We start from the raw sequence: 23,643 nt of genomic DNA on the forward strand, positions 1-23,643 counted from the left end.
TCTGTATGTGTGTTATGTGCTATTAGGATATCTAATTGATATAACTGGCATAAACGTTCATAAGCATGCATTTGGGACTTTGAAGCACTAGACTTCCGATATTGAGATTGATCAACTTAATATAGATTGTTTGGTGTGTATAGGAACCAGATGGTGCCTCGTGGATGCGGTCGAGGTTGCGGGAGAGGTCGTACTAGTACTTAGGGACCGGGAGCTAACCCAAATAACCTGGTAGATTTTATGGTGGTGTTGGAGAATATGGCTGCTGCTATGCAGGCCACTGCTGCGGCCCTTGGGCAATAGATGAACAACCATGGCCATGACGGAAGTGAAGCTCAGGGCCCGATGACACTGGCAACCTTCTTGAAGATTAATCCACCTAAGTTCAATAGAACCACTAACCCGACTGAAGCCGATACCTGGTTTCAGGGTATGGAGCAAGCATTGCAAGCGCAAATGGTACCTGAAAGGCAATGTGTTGAATTTGCTACCTATTTGCTCACTGGGGAAGCATCGCATTGGTGGCAAGGAGTTCGACGTCTCCTGCAGCAGGGTGATGACCCTATCACCTGGGATGCCTTCCAGGAGGAGTTCTATAAGAAGTACTTTCCCAATTCTGCCAGGACGGCCAAGGAACTCGAGTTACTGCAGCTGAAGCAGGGTGCTATGTCCGTATCTGAGTATACTAACAAGTTTGAGGAGCTATTCAGGTTTTCCCGTATGTGTCAGGGAGCTCTGGGAGACTTTGAGGAATGGAAGTACATTAAGTATGAAGGAAGACTCCGGAGCGACATCTTTAGCTCAGTGGGACCAATGGAGATCAAAACTTTCTCAGAGTTAGTAAACAAGAGCAGAGTTGCTGAAGAGTGTGTGAAAAAAGAAGCTGCTGAGAGAGGAAGCCATAGGGGACCATTCCACAGAACCGAGGGAAGAGCCTTGCTCCTAGAGGTTCGCCTTTCAAGCGGGGAGGCTCTTTCAGGAGGCCCAACAGCAACAACAACAACTCCCAAGGGAAAAGGTTTGGGAAGCAGTCTCAGAATGAGCAAACTTGTGCTAGGTGCAGAAGTCACCATCCGGGAGCCTCGTGCAAGGCCAGATGTGGCTTGTGCTATTCTTGTTGTAAGGCGGGACATAAGGCTGTAAACTGTCCAGAAAAGCAGAAGCAAGGTGCAGGGAGAGCACAGCAGCCTGGTCGGGTGTTCACCACCTCAGCTGTTGGTGCCGAGGGATCTGAGACACTTATCCGAGGTAACTGTGAAATGGCTGGTCAAGTTTTAAATGCTTTATTTGATTTGGCAGCAACGCATTCATTCATTGCATTTGAAAAAGCTAGCGAGTTAGGATTGAAGATTGTAGTCTTAGGTTATGACCTAAAGGTGTATAATGTTACCCATGAAGCCATGATAACTAGGCTAGGGTGCCCGCAAGTCTCATTTAGGGTCCAGCAACGTGATTTTGTCCATGATTTAATCTGTTTGCCGATGACCGGTCTTGATCTTATCTTGGGTTTGGATTGGTTATCTAAGAACCATGTTTTGCTCGACTGTTCTGCAAAGTCGGTGTACTTTATGCCGGAAGATACAGAAGGGCCGGTTGTGTTGAATAATTATTACTTGAACTCTATAATGGTATATTATTCTAGAACCGAATGTCAGGGTATTCTGTTATTAACCGCGGGTGTTTCGGGTGATGATCAAAGATTGGAACAAATTACGGTTGTGTGTGAGTTTCCGGAGGTGTTTCCTGACGATATTGATGAATTTCCACCTAATCGAGAGGTTGAGTTTGCTATTGACTTGGTGCCTGGGGCTGGCCCAATCTCGAGTGCTCTTTATAGGATGTCACCACTGGAAATGGTCGAGCTAAAGTCTCAGTTAGAGGATCTGTTGGGTAAGAACTTCATCCGACCAAGTGTTTCTCCGTGAGGAGCACCAGCGTTGCTGGTGAAGAAGAAAGATGAGAGTATGCGACCTTGTGTGGATTACTGATAGCTGAACAAGGTCACAATAAAGAATAAGTATCCATTGCCAAGAATTGACGATCTCATGGATCAGTTATAAGGAGCTGGGGTTTTCTCCAAGATCGATTTGTGATCCGGTTATCACCAGATAAGGGTGAGAGGTGAGGACATCCCTAAGACCGCTTTCAGGACTCGTTATGGTCATTACGAGTACACTGTAATGTCTTTTGGGATGACAAATGCTCCTGCAGTGTTTATGGACTATATGAATAGAGTCTTCCGTCCGTTTCTGGATAAATTCGTTGTTGTCTTCATTGACGACATACTGATTTATTCTAAGACTGAAGAGGAGCATACGGAACACTTGAGGACCGTGTTGCAGATACTGAAGAAAAAGAAACTCTATGCGAAATTGTCTAAATATGAATTCTAGAAGAGTGAGGTGAAGTTTCTGGGTCACGTGGTGAGTAAACAGAGGATAACTGTAGATCCTTCTAAGGTGGAAGCAGTGATGGAATGGCAGTAACCAACCTCAGTTATTGAGATAAGGAGTTTTCTGGGCTTAGCTAGCTACTACCAAAGATTCATCAAAAGCTTTTCACAAATAGCTTTGCCATTAACAAAGTTAACCCACAAGGATGCACCGTTTGTTTGGACTCCTGAGTGTGAGGAGAGCTTTCAAGCATTGAAGCAAAAATTGACCACTGCGCCTGTGTTGGTGGTACCTGAGCCAAACGAATCATTTGAGGTGTACTATGATGCCTCACTGAAGGGTTTAGGGTGCGTGCTGATGCAGCATCATAATGTGGTGGCGTATGCCTCACAGCAGTTGAGACCTCATGAAGTTAATTACCCTACGCACGATTTGGAGCTTGCTGCGGTTGTGTTTGCGCTAAAGGTGTGGAGGCATTACCTCTATGGGGTTAAGTTCCAAGTTTTCTCTGATCACAAGAGTTTGAAATATCTCTTTGATCAGAAAAAGCTCAATATGCAACAGAGGAGGTAGATGGAGTTATTGAAGGACTACGACTTTGAGTTGAATTACCATCTGGGAAAAGCCAATGTAGTGGCGGATGCGTTAAGTCGGAAGTCGTTGTACGCTTCTTGGATGATGCTTCAAGAAGAGAAGTTACTCAAGGAATTCGAGATTCTGAAGATTGGTGTTCAAGAAGTGTCTGGAACTCTATGTTTGACTCGATTGCAGATCTCAAGTGACTTTAAATCCGAACTCCTAAAGACTCATGAAAACGATGACGTGTTATCGAAGGTGTTGCCAGCTATTGAGCAAGGAAAGTGGTGGAGAGTGTCAGGGGATCAAGATGGGCTATGAAGATTCAAGGATAGGATCATTGTGCCGGATGTTGGCACTTTGCGACAAGATATCTTAAAGGAGGCACACAAAAGCGGATTCTCTATTCACCCGGGGAGTACTAAGATGTACCATGATTTAAAGGCGATGTTTTGGTGGCCGGGTATAAAGAATGATATGGCAGAATACATCTCAAAGTGCTTAACTTGTCAGAAGGTGAAGATCGAACATCAGAGACCTTCAAGGACGTTGCAACCTTTAGAAGTTCCGCAATGGAAGTGGGAGAGCATTGTGATGGACTTTGTGTCTGGATTGCCAAGGACTAGGCTGGTTTTGATGCTGTCTGGGTGATTGTGGACCGATTGACGAAGTCGGCTCACTTCCTATCCATTCGGATGAACTACACTCTTGAGGAGTTAGCATGCTTGTACATAAAGGAGATTGTGAGACTTCACGGTGTGCCTACTACTATAATTTATGATCGAGATTCTCGTTTCACTTCAAGGTTCTGGGGTGCATTTCAGAAGGCTTTCAGAACCCGATTAAGCTTGAGTACGGCTTACCATCCTCAAATAGATGGTCAATCCGAGAGGACGATCCAAACACTAGAGGATATGTTGAGGGCTTGTGTTTTGGACCAACCAGCGAGTTGGGATCGGTATATGCTGTTAGTAGAGTTTGCATACAATAATAGCTACCATGCGAGCATCGAAATGGCTTCGTATGAGGCCTTGTATGGGAGGAAAAGTCAATCTTCGCTATGTTGGTATGGAGCTGGGGAGAAAAGCTTGTTGGGGCCGGAGATGATAGCTGAGACTACCGAACGAGTCAAGAAAATCCGAGATAGGATACTCATTGCACAGAGTTGTCAGAAAAGTTACACCAGCCAGAAGCGGAAGCCCTTGGAATTTGAGGAGAGACCATGTTTTCCTTAAAGTTACTCCAACCACAGGAGTAGGTAGAGCAATTAAAGCGAAGAAGTTGAATCCTCGATACATCGGTCCGTTTCAGATCCTGGAGAGGGTTGGGCCAGTGGCATATCGGATGGCTCTACCACCCCACCTTTCGAGCCTGCACGACGTATTTCACGTGTCGTAGCTTCAGAAATATACTCCTGATGCTAGCCATTTGTTAGAACCTGAGTCTGTTTAGTTAAAGGAAAATTTGACGCTTCCGGTAACTCCGGTCAGAATTGACGATACAAGTATCAAACATTTACGTGGAAAAGAAGTTTCATTAGTCAAAGTGGCATGGAGTCGAGCCGGTGTTGAGGACCACACTTGGGAACTTGAGTCGGAGATGCGAACTGACTATCCACACTTATTCTCAGGTAATTGAATTCGAATTTTGTGGGCAAAATTCCCAATTAGGTGGGTAGAATGTAAAACCTGATTAATTAACGACTAAATAGCCCATAAATGAGAATTTATTCTAGAAATCCAAAAATGTGATTTTTTTATGGCTTAATATGATAGAGGAGATTGAGACAAGAATTTTGATACCAATTTTATAGAAATCGACCCAAGATTGGACTGAACGGGCCAAACCGGGCTAACCGGACCCATATTGGGCCCTTAGCCCAATCAAACTAAACCTAAAACCCTCATTTTAGCACTTTCTCTCCTCACAAAGCACTCACCCACGCTGAAAAAAGAAATGGAAAGGGGAAGAACACTTCTCCAAAGTTCTACCCTTGTTTGATCTTCAAACCACCATAACTTTTGATCCGAAGCTCCGATTGCCGCACCGTTTGCATCCACGTGTTCACCGCGAAGAGCTCTACAAAATCCACTACCTTGTTCTTGAGGTAATCCACGATTTTGGTTCAGTTCCTCGTCCCTTAAATTCGAATTTTTGGGTGAAAAGTGTTGAGATTTTAGGCTCTTTGATGTTATAGGACCCAACTAGCTTGAAGAAGAAGAGTAATCTTGTCTCCTTGACCCTTGAGTGCGGTAAGATTCTCAACTCTAGTGGAACTTGTTGGTTTATGATGTTGGGTATTGAGTTGTTGTGTTTAAATGTGATATTTGTGGCTTAGGTAGTGTGTATGTGGATATTGAAGCTTGATTGAGATTTTAGAAAGCTTAGAAAAAGGTTTTGGTGTGATAAAAATCTGTTCTTGGAGGTGTTGAAGCTTGGTGAGCTTGTGAAAAAGTGATTTGGAAGTGCTCCGGATTGAGCAGGGAAATCGGCTAAGGTATGGTCTCAGTTTCCTGTATCTAAAATGTAATGTGGTGTGAAAACTTAGGCTAGAGGCCCTAAGATAGGATTTGAATGGTTGATGTTGTTGAATGGTTGAAATAAATTGTATGGTCGTATATGTGATTATGAATATTGATAATTTGGTGGTGTGATGCATGAGAGATATGCATGCTTTGATATATGATTGATGATTGGTTGAGGTTGAAATGTGGGTGAAACCATGTTGAGAATGAGGGTGGTGAAGATTTATGTATTGATGATTGATTGTTGGAAATTGGAATGAGGAAAATATATATGACCTGGTATTGTGTTTTAAATTGGATTATGTGATGAGATTGGTTGATATAGTGGGTTGATGGTTATAATTTTGATAAAAATGTTAACATTTGAGTTGAGGAGGCTTGAAGTTGATTTTTGGTATGTTTTGGTTGATTTCAAAAGGGGTTGGAATTGATTTGTTTTGAAAATGGCACTTTGTGGTTTTGTATGAAAATGTGATTTTTGGTCATACTTTGATGGAGTATAACTTGGACTCCAGATTCCCGTTTTGTGCCAAACTTATTTAGAAATGATATTGGATCCGGGATGTTTATGACGTTCAATAAACGGGTAAAAAATGATTTCAAACGAAGAAGTTATGCCCGTCGGAAGATTGGAGTTTGAAACTGTGAATTCTGCAGCTTTTTAACTTAGTAAAATTTTTGGCAGAATGCACTCCCACGCTAGGCGTGGCAGACGCGCACGCGTCATTTTCAAAGTTTCACTACCCACGCGTGCACGTGGCTTATGCGTACGCGTCGATGAGCGAATTCAATTTGCCCAGCCAAATTCCAAGGAGTTGTGCCTGAGTTGTACTGGTTTTGTGCTTGGGGCACAAAACGCACCCACGCGTACGCATGGCTGACGCGTAGGCGTCACTTGGTTTTTCACCTATCCTTGTGTGCGCGTGTGGGATGCGTACGCATCATTGTGTCTTGAGGCACTCCACGCGTGCGCATGGGCGACGCACAAGCGTGACCCTGTGTTCATCCCAAAGTTGATTTTTGAGTTTTAAAGCCAAATTTCAGACTTCTAAGCCTCCGATCTCACCCCTTATGTCTTAAAACTTGATGATATGCCTAGCAATGAGAAGGGGTAGCAAATGTGGTAGCTTATGAATGAAGAAAGGGGAGAATTAATGATGAATGATGATCAAGGATCATTGTATGAGATACGGAGGATGAATGTGGAAGTGCTTGATATGCCATGAGCTGAAGGGCTGTAATTGTTAATGAATTGGCTAGTTATGGGTTGAATTATGAGCCGGATGGCTGAGTTATTGCCGTATTATGATTGCATATATGCTTATTGAATGAACTGTGAATGTTGCACTTCCACTATCTGAGATACGAGTTTCCCTGGGAGAAAGCAGTGGCTAGCCACCATGTGCTCCAGGTGGAGACTTGATACTCTGCTGACCCTATGTCGTAAGTGTGGCCGGACACTGAAAGTTTCGGATGAGCTTGCCCCCGTGAATATACACCAGTGAGGGTGTTGGATATGAATTATGATTTATGATTGAGTATAACTCTAGTTGGGGATGCACGACAGAGGGACAGTCCAATGGTTAGCTACCAGGACTTATCGGATTGGCCTTATAACCGACAGATGAGACTCATCAGCCATTAGGACAGGCATTCATCATATGCATATTATGTGAATTGTTTGAAATTGCCTAATTGACTGCATATTACCTACTAATTGTCTAAATGTTATATCTGCTTCCTATTTGTATATCTCCTTGTCTGATATAATTGTGTTTGCCATATTATATTACTGCTGGTGGTTGGGAGGTTTGTAGGATTTGGAAAGGAGAATGTTAGTTAGACTGAAGATTTTTAGTCAGTCGCCATTTATGGTTTAGTCTGTTTATAAGCTTTGAATTATCTGGTGGAAGTTCTAGGATTGCCTTCGGCTTTCCCATGACATTACATGTTAGATATGTGGGCACTGTTACCATACTAAGAACCTCTGGTTCTCACCCATGCGGATTTTGTGGTTTTCAGATGCAAGACGTGAGGCTTCTCGCTGAGGCATGTTGGAGACTTCCGGATTAGCGAAGATCCTTGTTTTTGGGACTTACTTTGGCTTCATATTTTCACTTAAATAATTTTATCTCCACTAAATATATATATATATATATATATATATATATATATATATATATATATATATATATATATATATATATATACTGTTTTGACTCCTCTTAGAGGTTGTTTTGGAGAATAGGTTTTGTATTTCGCCCTTTGGGTTTCCTTTGGGTTTCTTGCTTTATATATTTGTATATACTTTATGCTCGGACCTGTTATCTTCACAAATCGGGTCTTGAGTCTTGATATTCATATCTTTGGCACTCTTTTGTTTATGGATTTGCGTTAGTTTATCCTTTGTCGGTCTTGTTACGCTATCGATCGGAGTGTTGCGCTTTTCAATTTAACGGTTTTTGTTTTATCCCTTTTTCTTCAAAGGCTCCTAGTTATCAACATTTTTCACAATACTATATATATACTAAATTTTACTTTTAGAGGTCATAATACCTCGCCACCTTTGTCTTATGACTTAAGCATAAGGCTCTGTGTGGTAGGGTGTTACACACACAATCAGGAACAATTTCATTAAGCGTGCAACAATTTCATATATAATGTAAACAACGCATATGTATATATATTGATCCAACAAAATAAAATCAAATATTTTTATGACTAAATTATGGATGGCTCTGATACCACTTGTTGGAATAAATAATTTTATTAACCCAGATCATCCATATTGAATCACCAAAAATATATCATAATGCGGAAGCGTACCTTTACTCATAAAAGTCAGAAATTGATGGAAGAATTTAGATCTTGTGGTTCTTTCGATCTTCCTCAACCAAAGCCTTCTGTATTCCTAGGCGGCTGAATTACAACTCCTCTGATGGAGAAAGAGTTGTAGAGGCGGCTTTGGTATATTGAGGACCGAAACCCTAAAGGCACTATTTATATTTGAGCATGGCACCCATTAAACCCTAAAGCCCAAATAAAATAGTATCTAAAGTCCAAAAGATAATATATCTAAAATACAAAAGATAATTATCTAAAGAACAAAAGACAATATCTGGTTTTATTCTCATTTAATTCCAAATCAAAAGTAATTATGACTTATTCAATTTAATATTTATAACAATAAATGAGATCATCATTATATAAGTCATTTAATTTGAAATAGCGTAATTTATGATTATAATTAATATATGTATTGTCCACAAATAAATTAGAAAATTAAATAATTTCCTGACATAACAAACTCTAGTCTTGACCTACAAAGCAAAGGCTGGCTAGAAATATACATGTACAACCTCAAACGACTAACAACCATAAACATAAATTCTAGTTCTCCAAAATCAACCTCTAAAAGGGATATACAAATTAATATACAAAAGTGGAGGATATATATATATATAAACTAAGTACAAAATACAACTCCTAAAATAAATCTTCGCTTCTAGGAGAGCATCCAACACGCTCAATGAGATGCATCACGTCCTCTATCTGAAAAACAGCAAATTTTTGAAACGGGTAAGAACCAAAAAGGTTCCCAGGAGGGTAAAAGTTCCAAATAAAGACGAGGTAAAATCTCACAAACCCAATAGACAATTCTAAACTCCAAACAATTAAGATCTAAGACTAAGGTTATACTTAGAGCTGCACACGGATCAGATCAGATCAAATATAGCCTAAAATTCTATCTGATCCGTACTACTCCTATCGGATCGGATCGGATATGATATCTGCGTTTTTTCAGGTCGGATCGGATATCGGCTATATTCACATAATTCAGAAAATTGATTTAAGGCCCTGTTTGGCTGTTTTTCAAAATGTCTAGAAAATCTATTTTTTCACCTGTTTAAGCCTATTTACTCCTAAAATATTATCAATAAAAGTTCTCTTGAATAACAAAAAAAATAATAATAATAATAACACAAGATCTAAGTTTAATTGTTCTAAGTTGAAGTACAACATAAAAAACTAAAAACAAGATATCATAAAATTCATGACAACACGCTAAAATTCATAGCACAACACTTGGTGAAACTAGGCTATTTATATGATATATGGATATGCGGATTTGTGGATCGGATCCGCGGGTATCACTGCCAAATCCTCTATCTGATCATATCATAGTGCGAATCGGATAATATCCACAAAATTCGGATTGGATGCGGATAATTATTCGATCCATGTGCAACCCTAGTTATATTAATAATCCAAAACAGGATAATGTAAGCTAAACCCTTCACTAACCAATGATCCATCAACCCAAGTTTCTTTAACGCTCATTTCAGCCTGTCTCTTTTCAATCCTATACCACAGTATTTCAGTATTGATTTCAGTAGAAGCAAACACAATTAATAGAAATTTTTGTCACACTTTTAAAAATTTATTTGTCCAAATAAAAATAATGAGTCTGACTAAGGTAGGAACTTATATATCTTACTTTGTAAAGTTTAAAAAACTCAATGTAATAAAAAATTTTTAGAGACAAAAATGTCCAATACAAAAATTGTTATATATTTCAATTATCGTTCTTTTTATTTATTTCTTTAAGGGTATTTCTGAAATTAAAGGTTGTAAAAGAAAGAAAATACTAATGGATGCAAAAGAAGAGATATGAAAATATAATGGGCAATTGATGATGTTGAACAAATAAACAAATATTGAATTAATTGGAATTGATTGAAATCAGTGAGATATGGTAAGTAACAATGGGCTTTTAATGATTTAAGTTGGGCCGACTAAAACGAGTCTAATAATTTTGTATATATTATATACGCTACTTTTTAGAAATTATTAAATTCTATTAAATAAACATCAAAAGATGTTATAAATGAAAAGTATTTATAGACTTTATAAAAATAAAACATATTAATACATATATATGCATATATATAAATACATTTTAATATATAATATTTTAAAAATAAAAATATAATCTTTTTCTTTGAAATAAATAAATATAAAATATATATAAAAATATTTTTATTTATTATTATTAATTATTATGTAGTATTATTTTTAGTAACAAAATATAAATAATAAAATTACTTTATATTATTTGAAAATAATTAAATTATTTTATATTACTTGAAAATAATTAAATTATTCCTTAAAAAATATTAAAAACATTGTAATAGTTAATTTTGTTAAACAATATAATATACTTTTTATTCAAATATTTGTAAACATTGAATTTTATTCAAAATGTTATATATAATATTATTTTAGTAAAATTAACTATTATATAATAATATATTTTTTAATGTGTACAAAGTTATCCTTTGATATTAATATATGTTTTACAAAATTAAGGCAAATGGCAGTATTAAGTCAGCTTGTATGAGATATTACATGATTAAGCCAAACGGAAAAAAGAAATATGGATCAACCAAAAGCATGTCTCTATGTAATTCGAATCAATCTGTTCGAACTAAAAAGCTTAGTAATTCGAATCAATGCTCTTTGAATTAGTGAGGGAGTTTGCATTCTTGATAGTTCGAATCGTGCTGATTCGAATCATGCAGGGGTAGTTCGAATCACCCCAATTCGAATTATGCATGGGCAGTTCGAATCTAACTGATTCGAATTATATGGAGAGGAATTCGAATTATAGTTCGAATTTAGCTGATTCGAATTATGTGTATGTAATTCAAAATTGGCTATTTCGAATTAGGAAGCCCCAGACGTGTATAAATATGGTGTGAATGTAAGTTGAATTCATTTGAGTGAGACAAAATGGCTAGTGAGGAGAGCTTTTGTAGTGTTGGCGCATTATAGAGGGTCGATTAAGAGAAAGACACGCTCCAGTGTGAAGTTCACTGATAAAGATCCTCTGAGTATTTTTATGAGACCTACGACGAGATTCGATGACTTCTTGAATTCTATAATACAGAAACTTGGGCTGCAAGGCATGAAATAGGTTCAGAAGTTAATCTATCACATTCCGATCTCAGTGCTTGGAGATGACGCGAAGTACGATTCTTTCATTATAGGGAGTGACGAGAATTTGCAGGTCCTGTTCCATTGTCGCCGGCAGTTTTCCGAGGTCAGGACACCTGAGCTGTTGGCAAAGTTGGTTGATGTGGTATCTAGCACAGGAGGTTCGAACCGGAATACCCAAACTCTAGGCACGGTAGCCGGTTCTAGCTCAAGACCCGTTGGTGCATGTTCGTCCGTGCCCGTGAATGCACCTAGGGACTAGCCTGTCGCGTCCCCGTCGTTCGTCGTTGATCTCAACTGCAGTGGTGGCGGAGAGGTTGGTATCGTGGAGAGGGTGCCGAGTTCTTTGCAGTGTGGGACACCGGCTGGGATAGGTGATGCATTGCTGGATGATAATGATGTGGAGCCTGACCTCATTGCTGATGACAGTGGCGATGACATTGCAGCGAGTAATCCAACTGGGGCTGGTGGTGGTTCTAGCTCTGGGAGTCAGCAATACCTTCCGCACTTTTCATCTTTGGACTTGGATGCCATGAAACAGTACCCTAGAAAAACCACTAACAAAACCACTAACATCATTCACTAACAAAATCACTAACATCATTCACTAACAAAACCACTAACAAAACCAATAACAAAACTACTAACATCATTCACCCCCAAAACCACTAACAAAGTCCCTAACAAAACCACTAACATCATTTACTATCAAAACCACTAACAAAACCCCTAACATCATTCACTAACAAAACCACTAACATCATTCACTATCAAAACCACTAACAAAATATATAAAAAATATATATATTAAAAAAAGTTATTCACTCCTATTTTAAAAGAACAAGTTTGCACTAACCTCTTTATTGATGACACCACCTATATGTGCTACTCCATCCAAACGATAAAGTCGGTCCGGATTATCCCCCATCAGCTAAATATTCTGCTCAAGCCTTTGTTGAAGTCGTACTGGGTCGTTTTCTCTGGAATTTGGTGGGGGTATAGATTTGGAATAGTAGTTCGAATGAGGTTACTTCAAACTACTTATATATGCAAAATAGGGAGTAATTCGAAATAGCCTGTTTCGAATTACTATGGGCACGACAAATTGACTAATTTGAATCAAAGTGATTCGAATTAGTGTGTGTTAGTGTGTGTAATTCGAATCAGGTTGATTCGTATTAGTGTATGTAATTCGAATAAGTATGTGATTCAAATTACTATGCATGTGTAATTCGACATGCACCAATTCGAACTATATAGAAAACTGCTCTTGGTAGAACCTTGTAACGTTTTTTGCTTTGGTAGAATTGTGTAAAACCACCCTATACTTGGTTTATATGCGTCATTTGCCCTCAAAATTATATATAATACATGAAAACATTGATTTTTTATTTATTTATTTCACACTTTTAAACAAGTATTTTGAATTTCTTTATTTATATTCTTAGAAAATAAAAAAGAAAATAAACGATTCACATTATTTTGATTTTTTTCAAGTATAGGTAAAAAATTACTTCTGAAGATTATATATATAAACGAACTCATGGTTATGGACCTTTATATATGTACACCCACTAGTTTATGCCCTTCATGAGTGTGGGTGACTACAACAATTCTCTGTCTCTTAGATAGATCTCGTATCAGTCACGATGAGTAGTATTTACAACAAATGAAGAAAAAAAAAGAAATATTTGAATGCATTTTTAACTTCTTTTTATTAAAGTTATCAATTATTTATTAAATTATAGCTAAATAATTAGTTTTACCTTTTTTGGATTTTATTTTGTAGTAATAGTTGAAATTAAACATCGATTTCATGTAAAGAAAAAAAAATTCATGAAAATAAAACTATATGTAATTATATAAAGATTATATATATAATTATACAAAAATGTTAATTATAATTATATAATTTTCATGTCATTCCACAATTTTTTATTTTTGTAGAAATATATTTTATTTATATTTAAAAAGTAAAAATAATGTTTATTTTCTATTTCTAACTTTTAAGAGTATAAATAAAAAAATATTTATTTATAAGCGAGAAAAATAAAAAATAATATTTTCATGGATTGTATATAATATTTTAAATAAAATACATGTTTACAAATATTTGGATAAAAAAATTATATTATAAAATGATATATTTTTTAAAAATTAACTATTACAATGTTTTTTAATTTTTTAATGATAATCTAATTATTTTCAATTAATATAAAATATAATTTATTGTACAATAATTAATATTAATAAAAAAATATTTGTGTATATATTTATATGCTTTATATTTATTAATTTTAAAGCAAAGATTACACTTGTCATTTTTAAAATATTATATATTAAAATATATATGCATTAAAGTCTATTAATACTCTCATTTTATAATATTTTTCAAATAAAATTTAATGATTCATAAAAAATGGTACATCAAATGTGCACAAAATTATTGGACTTGTTTTAGAGGTGCTCCTTCAACTTCAACTTTATTAATATTTGCATTGTAATTAAAATATGCAATATTAATAATGTGTTGCTTTAGACTGATTTTGTATTCTCTCAAATTTTTTTCCTTACACAATGATTACACCATTAGTACAAATAATGAATGAATGTAAGAGTTGACATAGACAAAATAGGCATATAATTAATGTAATTTCTATTTTCCTGTGTTCTCCCAACAGTTCCCCAAATCATCTTAGGAAGGAAACAGGAAGAGATTCAATGAGACAGAAAACAAGGAAGCAGTGGGATAAATTCTGTTGGAGACATGTTTCTGCTGTGGTTTTGATGAACCATTATTCCATTAGATCAGATAAGGAAACCAATTTTTGGGGAAAGAAAAAGGGCAACTAAGACAGTGAAGATAACTGTTACTACAAATCTCCTTAATACTATGACCAGTTTCAATTGAAATCGGATTGAATGTAGAGGTGATAAAAAGCATACAAATTTGTGTGGATCCACATAAGTAACTTGCAAACACAATATCCAATGTTGACTTTGCTTAAGATTTTGTTGACTATTATTCATATAGGGTTCTACATCAAGCGAGACCATACCAAATGTAACAGACTAATAGGATTAGAATCAATGTAGAATTGTAGATAATCAAATTAATGTACAAAGACAATTATACCAAGATCACATTTCTTAGTAGAGAGAAACCATGTAAAAAGACAAAAATTATTCATTAGATAATATTTTATCCCATACATTATTTCAAGCTTTAGTACACTTTTTTTCCGCAGGTAAATATATTTTTTGGATCGTTTGCCAGTTGTTCGGTTGTTCAGATGAATGACAGTGCGAATAAAATCTGAAATTGAGCAATTGGGTGAGGTAGAGTATCTGGATTTAAGCGCGAGCTTCTCAAGGAAGATGACTGTCTAAATCGTCAGTGAGTCGACGGGTGGAGCCACTTGCAAGGACATTCCGATGATAAAGTTAGTGTCCGTATTGAGGCGGCTGATTAGGGTAAAAAGGTGGCGTACTTCTAGGGAGGGATATGTCCCTCCTAATTTATACTTTGAATTCGGGTGGACCCCTTCACTTGAACCCATCTGTCTGAAAGCTTTTGCTAGCTATCCAGGTCTTCTCAGTAGAGTGTGAGGTAGTGCGCGGATCACCCTTAGATTTGGATCGAGTAACTCGGTGGGTCACCGATTTACAGTCGAATTAAAATTTTTGTTGGGCTGGACCGGAACAATAATAATTCTTGAGAATAAACTAATAAACTAATAGTAACTAATTCTTGCTCCATCAAAATTTATCATTTTTCTGAAAATAGAGCTGGTTGCAAATTTTTTATTTCTCAATTAATTCATCATAAATCTAAACTCCATTTAAAATATTTACTACAGATCAATGAATAGTTATATATACAAAATCAAATTTAAACCCTCAATAATTATTTAAAGGGAGAGGTAAGCTAATTAACCCAAGATGGTGAGAGCTGGTTACAAGATTTGCGGCAAATTGCATACTGATTGCCTTGAAAATTGATGGATAGCTTGTTTCTGGTCGGTTAATTTTTGGTGTAGCTATTTAGATTTTTTTTTTTTTTGGTCGAGTGTAGCTATTTAGATTTATTTCTTGTTTTTTGCTCTTTGATGGATAGTTAGGGGTTCGTAATGTTTTGGATGACGGACCTATCATCAAATCGAATCCTTTTATGTTTTTTGGTTATGAATCGAATCCTCTAACTACCGAAACAGTTTAGTATATTTTTGGTCTTGCCAAAAGATTTTAATCTGAACAACCAAGGTCTACCATTCATTACCAAATGTATTTCTCAGGGGCCCAAATTCCATAATCTCCAAAAGGCCTATAAGCATATTAATGTCCAGCAGATCCAAATCAAAATTTAGGGTTTATCAAAAAAAGAAAAAATTTTCTCCACTAAAACCCTAGTCAGCAGCTATCTTCAAAGTCGTCTTCCTCAGTAGTAGGGTTTCTTCCGTTCCTCTTTCTTTCTCCTTCTCCGCGTGTCTTTCAATGGCGCTGTTCCTTCTCTACGAATCCGCGTCGGGTTACGCGCTCTTCGAAGCTCATGGCCTCGACGAAATAGGGCAGAATACTGAAGCGGTTCGGAACTCCGTTTCTGATCTGAACCGGTTCGGGAAAGTGGTCAAGCTTCGTTCTTTCAACCCTTTTACTTCTGCACTCGATGCCCTGAAACAGTGCAACGCCATTTCTGAAGGTAAACAAAATAACCGCTTCCCCTTTTCTTAAAAGCTAAAATGAATGCTCTGCGAAGTTTTAAGTAATGCGGTGTTCATCTTCGAATAAAATGCTATAGTGGTTCAGCTTCGCTTCGCTGACTCACTGAGTTTTCATGATCTTGCTTTATATTGTATTGGGTTTCTTCAAAATATAATTTTTCCCTTCAGTGATCATAGAAGATTGATTATACAGAGCTATTAATTAATTAATAAAACACACATTTTCAAGCTATGGTTATGAGTGTTATTTAGAGTAAGATTCTATCACGCTGTTGTTGTTATCATGCACATGTTCGTTGTTGTCTTTGGTGTTCAGGCTTGCTGACCGATGAGTTGAGAACTGTTTTGGAGACTAACTTACCTAAAGTCAAGGAAGGTAAGAAGTCAAAGTTTAGTTTAGGCGTGTCAGATCCTAAGATTGGTTCACAGATAGCTGAAGTGACTAAAATCCCTTGTCAAAGCAATGAGTTTGTCAGTGAGCTGCTTCGTGGCGTGCGGCTCCACTTTGATAAGTTTGTTGGTGATCTCAAGGTTAGCATTTGCTGTTGCTTCCATTTCTTTGTGTGCTTTTGCATGCATGAGCTGGATATGCATTTCAATTGGAAATTTTTTTTCTTGGTATTTTTGTTCATATTATTTTTGCCCCTACTTGAATAATGCAGACAGGAGATTTGGAAAAGGCACAACTTGGTCTGGGGCATAGTTATAGTAGAGCAAAGGTGAAATTCAATGTTAATCGAGTCGACAATATGGTCATTCAAGCAATCTTCCTTCTCGATACACTTGATAAGGATATCAATTCATTCTCAATGAGAGTCAGGTAGTTTTGTGACAGTGAATCGGAAAATCTTAAATCTAGAGTTATAGATATTAAAGTACTTCACTTCTTTTAATAGAATTAATAAACTTGAGGTGCTTAATTATCTCGGTCGTTTGCCAATAATGTGTAGAGAATGGTACTCTTGGCATTTCCCTGAATTGGTGAAGATTGTAAATGATAATTATCTGTATGCAAAAGTTGCAAAGTTTATTGAGGATAAAGCAAAGTTGGCTGAGGACAAGATTCCAGAGTTGACTGACATTGTTGGAGATGAAGATAAAGCGAAGGAGATTGTGGAAGCTGCCAAGGCCTCCATGGGTAGAACTCTCACTTGTATAGCATATTTAACTTATGTTTCATTCTTTATCTAAATCTTCTTTTTTCCTTATTTTCAGGGCAGGATTTGTCCCCAGTGGACTTGATTAATGTCCACCAATTTGCACAGCGGGTAATGGACCTATCTGAGTACAGGCGGAAGCTGTATGATTACTTGGTTGCTAAAATGAATGACATTGCACCAAATTTGGCTTCTTTGATTGGTGAAGTTGTTGGTGCACGTTTAATTTCACATGCTGGTAGTCTCACAAATTTAGCCAAGTGTCCTTCTTCAACTCTTCAAATTCTTGGTGCTGAGAAGGCATTGTTCAGGTTTTTATCTCTACTTGTTAGTTTCCTTCCAAGTTGGAACGGACTACTTGGTCATAGAAGAAGAATAAGGCCCTTTTTATGTTGTAAAACTGAAAATAGTTTGTTGTTTACCATTGTTGTTTCTGGTACGGCTGGTTAGTCTCTTTCAATGGCGCAAGTTAAATTAGGGCATTGTGGCACAATCCCTTGTACTTCCTTTTTCATTTTCTTTTAAACTTGTACACGTTAAATTCAGTGTCAGATAGTTCTCCATAAATAAATCATTGCATCACTGTTTAGGAAATAGTTCTCCCTCCATAAGTCCCCATATGCATTTTGACGTGCCAAGAAAGGGGCTAGTTTGAGTTTGGAATATCTTTGCTATGATTATTGTGTCACCATTACTTGTAAGTTAAAACATCTTTGCATGTTTTCAGGGCTCTAAAGACAAGAGGAAACACTCCCAAATATGGTTTGATATTCCACTCCTCTTTCATTGGTCGAGCATCCGCTAAAAACAAGGGCCGAATGGCTCGCTATCTTGCAAATAAATGTTCTATTGCATCACGGATTGACTGCTTTTCTGGTTTGTTATTCTAAGTGTTAATTATAGAAATATTATGCGTTACATAACATCTTGCCGCATGTAAAAATTATATCATTACACTGATGCAGAAAGGGGAACTACTGCATTTGGGGAGAAGCTTCGCGAGCAAGTTGAGGAGCGACTTGATTTTTATGACAAGGGAGTTGCCCCTCGTAAGAACATAGATGTTATGAAGTCTGCCATTGAAAGTGCTGATAACAAAGGTGGGACTGAATGGATTATATATGCATTTAGCAGTGATTATAGTTTCAAAATATAATGAGCCTATTTTTATGGGGTAAAAAAAAAACTAAAGCCATGTATATGTTGTATATAATACTTACTACTTTTGTAATGGGGGATATTTGCTTATTCATTGTAATTTTACAGATATGGAGATGGAAACAGAAGAAGTGCCTGTCGAAGCTTCAGGCAAGAAAGCCAAGAAGAAGAAGCAAAAAGCTGCAGATGAAGGTGATGACATGGCTGTAGAAACCACAAATGGTGATGCATTGGAAGATCAAAAATCAGAAAAGAAGAAGAAAAAGAAAGAAAAGAGGAAATTGGACCAAGAGGCTGAACAAAATGTTATCAATGGTGTTGCCGATGGAGAAGTTAAAAAGAAGAAAAAAAAGGATAAAAAGGATGAAAATGGGGAAATGGTGGAGGCTGCAAGTGAAACAAAGAAGAAGAAGAAATCAAAAAGTTAAGATGATTGGTAAGCCATGGAGGGCAATTTTAACTGTTGAAATCTTATTTGTCATGTTACTGTTTTTGGAGAATGTTGAATTTCATTTGCTTATAACTTATGCCCTTTGGTGCCATGTTTGGACTTGCCTTCTTGGTGTTGATTAGCATAGAAAATTTTGTCCCACCAATCTTTTAGCTTTGGCATCATTGTAGTAATTGAAGTATCTTCATCATATAATAGTTTTTACGTCATCTTTCAATTTTCGAAGTGATTAATTAGGTTCTTAACACCAATTATTACATATATATTTTATTCCAAATCATATATTTGTTTATTTTTGAAAAATGAGTAACACCTATTATTGCACCGATAAGTCACTGCTTGGAAAATATGTTTTGATTGTTTTCCCCTGATCAAGATGATTAGATAATTTCTTGTGAGAGTCGTAAGTCATAAAAACTATCGTTTGTTGAAATATGTACTTCTAAACACATTTTTGGAGCACAAGATTCAAAAAAATCGAACAGTACTAATGATGATGATAATAATAATTGCCCAATCAAAACTTTATAGAACTAACTCATTGAGAACCAAAGCACTCCAAAATAACAAGTATCATAAAAAAAAGGTCTCTGTCTCAACTGTACAAATGCTACTACAGGCCACACTAAAATATGCAGAGTTTGAATATATCAGTTCTGTTCCTCAGAAGCCTTAGGTAAAGCCTCATCAGACTTTAATGTCATATTAGGGAATTAAACTAGCCAGCTCATATGCATGGAGTTGCTAATAGACAACAATCCAACAAGATCATAAACCCTTGGACCCAGGAAGATCAATCCAATTTAGCTGGATTTCCAGTTCACCACATTCCACGTTTCGCAGTCTAAGGATCATATCTTGAACAAGCTTACCGTTGATATAAGTGATGCGGCTCTCATCTGCGAGATAGTTATCCCGGCTTTGTTGTATTCTTTTGACCACAGTACCATTTGGCAGGCCTGTCACATTCATCTTCAAGGCTTCTATAAATGGTAAGATTTCAAACTCTGCATCTCCCATTTTGTCATCTTTGCTAAAAGTATCGTGGTCATATATAGTCTGCAGTCGGAAAGGATAGACTCGGAATTAGCAATCCAATACACAAATCGATGTAGCGCAAAATCAGAGATAAACAACTACCAACAAAATCACTGCACATTTTTTGACCTTGTCACTGCAGAGCTACTAGAAATAAATATCGAAAAAGTTCATAATTTTAGTTTGGTTTTGCGTTTTCCAACTGATTAAACAAAGCACAGCATCCATACTACATTCATACCAATTGATTAATAAGTAATAACACAAAGTTATGGCTTCCAGTATCCAGCTTTATGAAGATCATACTACAACAGTTTACCGTTAAGGGCATGTTTGGTTGGAGAGTAAAATGAGGCGGAAATTTTCGTGGATTAGTTTAATTATACATAGACCTTATCCATCAGAATTTCCCCCTAATTTAAGATTTGGTTTTAATTAGCATGTCTGAGAAAATGAGAAAGAACAAGAGCTTCCAAAGTAATTGCAAAAATTTGGGGGTGGCCACTACCCCTCTCATGACACAAAAGCCTCCTACTTCTGAAAGCAGATATGTATAGTTGATGAAATTTACTGCGTTAAAGTAGAGCAATTCAGGAAATGCTATACATATGGTAGTTCAATAATTCAATTATAGATAGTCCAACATGGCAACATTGTTCACATGTATCTGTGTGATATGTAGACTCTGATCTCATCCTTACTTTTTTTTGTTGTCACATATTTTTTGGCTCAAAATATACATTTCAACCAGCATAATGAAGCATCAATTCTCAATATATATGTTGAACATGCCTTTGCATCCTCTAACTAGAGAGAAAATGTGGCATTAAGTAATTGAACAAATTCACTTACCAGTGAGACTGAAGCATGCGGATCTACAACAGAAAGCGTGAGGTCCTCATTCCACTCAGGATTAACATCCCTTTTAATCACACGAGTCTTAAGTTTCTGAAACCGAAAAACAACAAACACAGGTCATGATCATGAGAGTGCATAATTTGACACCACTTTAGTTTAATATCATAAAATGTTTGCATTTATATTGTTCCTATCACCCAAGCTATTATGCAAGTAAACATCGATAAAACCATAGAATTAAACAAGTTGAAAAAAAAAAAAAAAGAAACCCCACCAATTTAAGCATGAACAAAGCCAAAATACGAAAAATTAGGAAATTTCATAAAACAGCTAGTAAAATTTGTGCCTAATATGTCATGTTCTTATAGTCAATAATTTGAAACCCACAAGGGTTCCTCCAAAATCAAGAACTTCCCATAGCTGGACAACATAAAAATAACAACTTTTTCATCAATTCCTTTTAAGAAAAAAAATCATCCTGGAATTAGAAACAAGGCCAAGGAAAGTGTACCGTAGTTAAGACATAGAGGAAAAAATACAAAGACAAAAACAAAAATAGAAACTTTGGTTGGTGAATGAATTGTAACAAAGCAAACTGAAATTAAAGGAAGCAAAAAAAGGAAAAAATTTATGATGATGACGGTACCTGTTTACCCATCTTGATGACAACATAGGGATCGCTACTACGAACATCACGAACGGCGAGGTTGACGCCACGCTTGATTCGAACCCTAAGAAGTCCCATAAGGTTCTCCATCAGAGACTTTGGTGGTGATTCCGGTGACGAAGATCTCGAATTCGAACTCGACCGTGAACGCAACTGAATATTCTGCTGCGAATTCGTACCAAAACGCCAATGCTTATGCGAATTTGACCGTGCATTTGTTTCCCCCATTTATCTTTTTTCCCTTTATAAATTTATATTATCAACTCCGCAAAATTGATAATTAAATACTAATTCTATTTAATATTAAAATATTATATTATATTATATTATACGGATACTATGTAATCTGAGTCTGGAACAGGAACACCGTGACCACCGCGAATCAAAAATTCAAAAATCACGAAAAGAAAATGCAACTCCACAATTATCAATTATGTGATGATGAAGGGGTTTAAATTTAATACTTTAATTTGAATGAATCTGAGGTGGAACTGAAGAATATTCAGAAGAAAACTGTGCAAAAGAAAAAGTAAAAAGAGAGAAGCGTGTGGGGCCAACCGGAGTTAGGGTTTGTCGTATATAGAAGTAGGAATCACGAGAATACAACGTAGTTCGGTCTTCTCACGTAACGTGTGTTTTGTCGGTTTTTTCAGTTACTACGACTTTATGATATGATAAGAGAGGATATATCTGTTTTTGATTCATTTTTCATTTTCAGTTTTCTCTCTGTTTGTGTGCTGTTTTTTGTTCTTTTTTTCCGTTATTTCTTTCAAGCGTTGTTTCGGATTGATTTTTCTGTGAAATGGATTTGTGGGCTCTGGTCTAGAAAGGAAAACATCAAAGACAAAAAAAAAATTATAATAAAGAACGAAAGAAAAATCTTCAAGACTAATTAAAAAAAGAGAGATTAACATTTAATTCATAGGAGCGCATATAGCTTAGGTAATTATGTTACTGAATGTATAATAGGGGAATACGTTTGGAAGGTATTTGGATTTTGGAGTATGAAAAATTAACGCTTAGAATTGTTACTTTATTGTTTTTGTGTCGAATGAATTACGGTAGAAACTGCAGCAAAGAACCTTTAACGAAATGTTGATAGTTATTTATAAGAGTTTAATTTTTATGCACTGACAATTTAAAATATTTTATACAATTTTACAATTATATTTATTTTTTGGATTACCATTTACATGGTTAATGTAAATAAAAATTATTTTTACTAATATAACATTGTATAATTGGATACTCGTATATCAAAATTAAATTCCATTTATAAAATAAATATTGTTAGACTTTGGTTGTTAATAAGCCGCTAATTGGTTTTCACTGGCTACACCTTACAACTTACAAGCATTGAAAATATATAATTCTTTTGTTATAAATAAGTCCTTTTTTTTTTGGTAAAATATAAATAAGTCCATTTATTATGTGAAAGAGTAGGAGGTGTTTACCGAGTTAAACCCCAAAATGGTCCCTGAGATTGGCGTTTTGCACTGAAATCGTCCCTGAGATTCCAATTGCACCAATTACGTCCCTGAGATTGAAAAAAATGCACCATAGTAGTCCCTGATCCATTTTTCATTAACGACGTGATGACATGGCATGGTGACGTGGACTGTAAGTGACACGTGTCACTTCATGATTTGGCCACGTGTAATGGTAGGATGATGTGGTGACCAGTGACACGTGGCATGCTGACGTGGATAGTTGTGCCACGTGTCACAATGTTATTTGGCCACGTGTCCAGTTGTGCCACGTGTCGCAACAGTATTCGTCCACGTGTCATCCATTATGCCATCGTTGTATATGCACCAAATTAGTCCCTCACTTTACATTAAGTGACTCATTTTAGTCCCTAAAATTGAATGTCGTGCACCAAACTAGTCCCTTCACCAATTTTTTCTCATTACTAGTTTGGTGAAGGGACTAGAAAAATGAGAAATATATAGAATTCCGCATCAAGTTCTTATCTCTAATTCCGCATTTCTATTTATATATGATAAGATGCAGTTATCAGATCCAAATAAATATAGAATAACCGGAATGTGAAAAAAGTTAGATGGAGCTTCATATAAAGTGGATACATACTTTAAATATCA

At 36.3% G+C, this 23,643-nt stretch overlaps 2 protein-coding genes across 2 annotated transcripts; one reads left to right on the forward strand and one right to left on the reverse strand.

The window, feature by feature from the left end:
• Positions 1-15,517: 15,517 nt before the first annotated feature.
• Positions 15,518-19,195, forward strand: LOC112750991 (nucleolar protein 56). The gene is made up of 8 exons (XM_025799949.3): positions 15,518-16,190; positions 16,529-16,743; positions 16,875-17,032; positions 17,163-17,350; positions 17,428-17,680; positions 18,097-18,245; positions 18,335-18,469; positions 18,636-19,195. Exons 1-8 carry the CDS (start codon positions 15,986-15,988, stop codon positions 18,953-18,955), a joined length of 1,623 nt encoding a protein of 540 aa, XP_025655734.1. The 5' UTR covers positions 15,518-15,985; the 3' UTR covers positions 18,956-19,195.
• A 324-nt stretch (positions 19,196-19,519) lies between these two features.
• LOC112750992 (protein C2-DOMAIN ABA-RELATED 4) lies at positions 19,520-22,334 on the reverse strand. The gene is made up of 3 exons (XM_025799950.3): positions 21,521-22,334; positions 20,869-20,964; positions 19,520-20,037 (listed from the first exon to the last, which is right to left on the reverse strand). The coding sequence occupies exons 1-3, from the start codon at positions 21,767-21,769 to the stop codon at positions 19,747-19,749; spliced, it is 636 nt and encodes a 211-aa protein (XP_025655735.1). The 5' UTR covers positions 21,770-22,334; the 3' UTR covers positions 19,520-19,746.
• Between the last annotated feature and the right edge of the window lie 1,309 nt (positions 22,335-23,643).

Source organism: Arachis hypogaea, chromosome 15 (assembly GCF_003086295.3).
Source record: "Arachis hypogaea cultivar Tifrunner chromosome 15, arahy.Tifrunner.gnm2.J5K5, whole genome shotgun sequence".
Taxonomy (NCBI): Eukaryota; Viridiplantae; Streptophyta; class Magnoliopsida; order Fabales; family Fabaceae; genus Arachis; species Arachis hypogaea.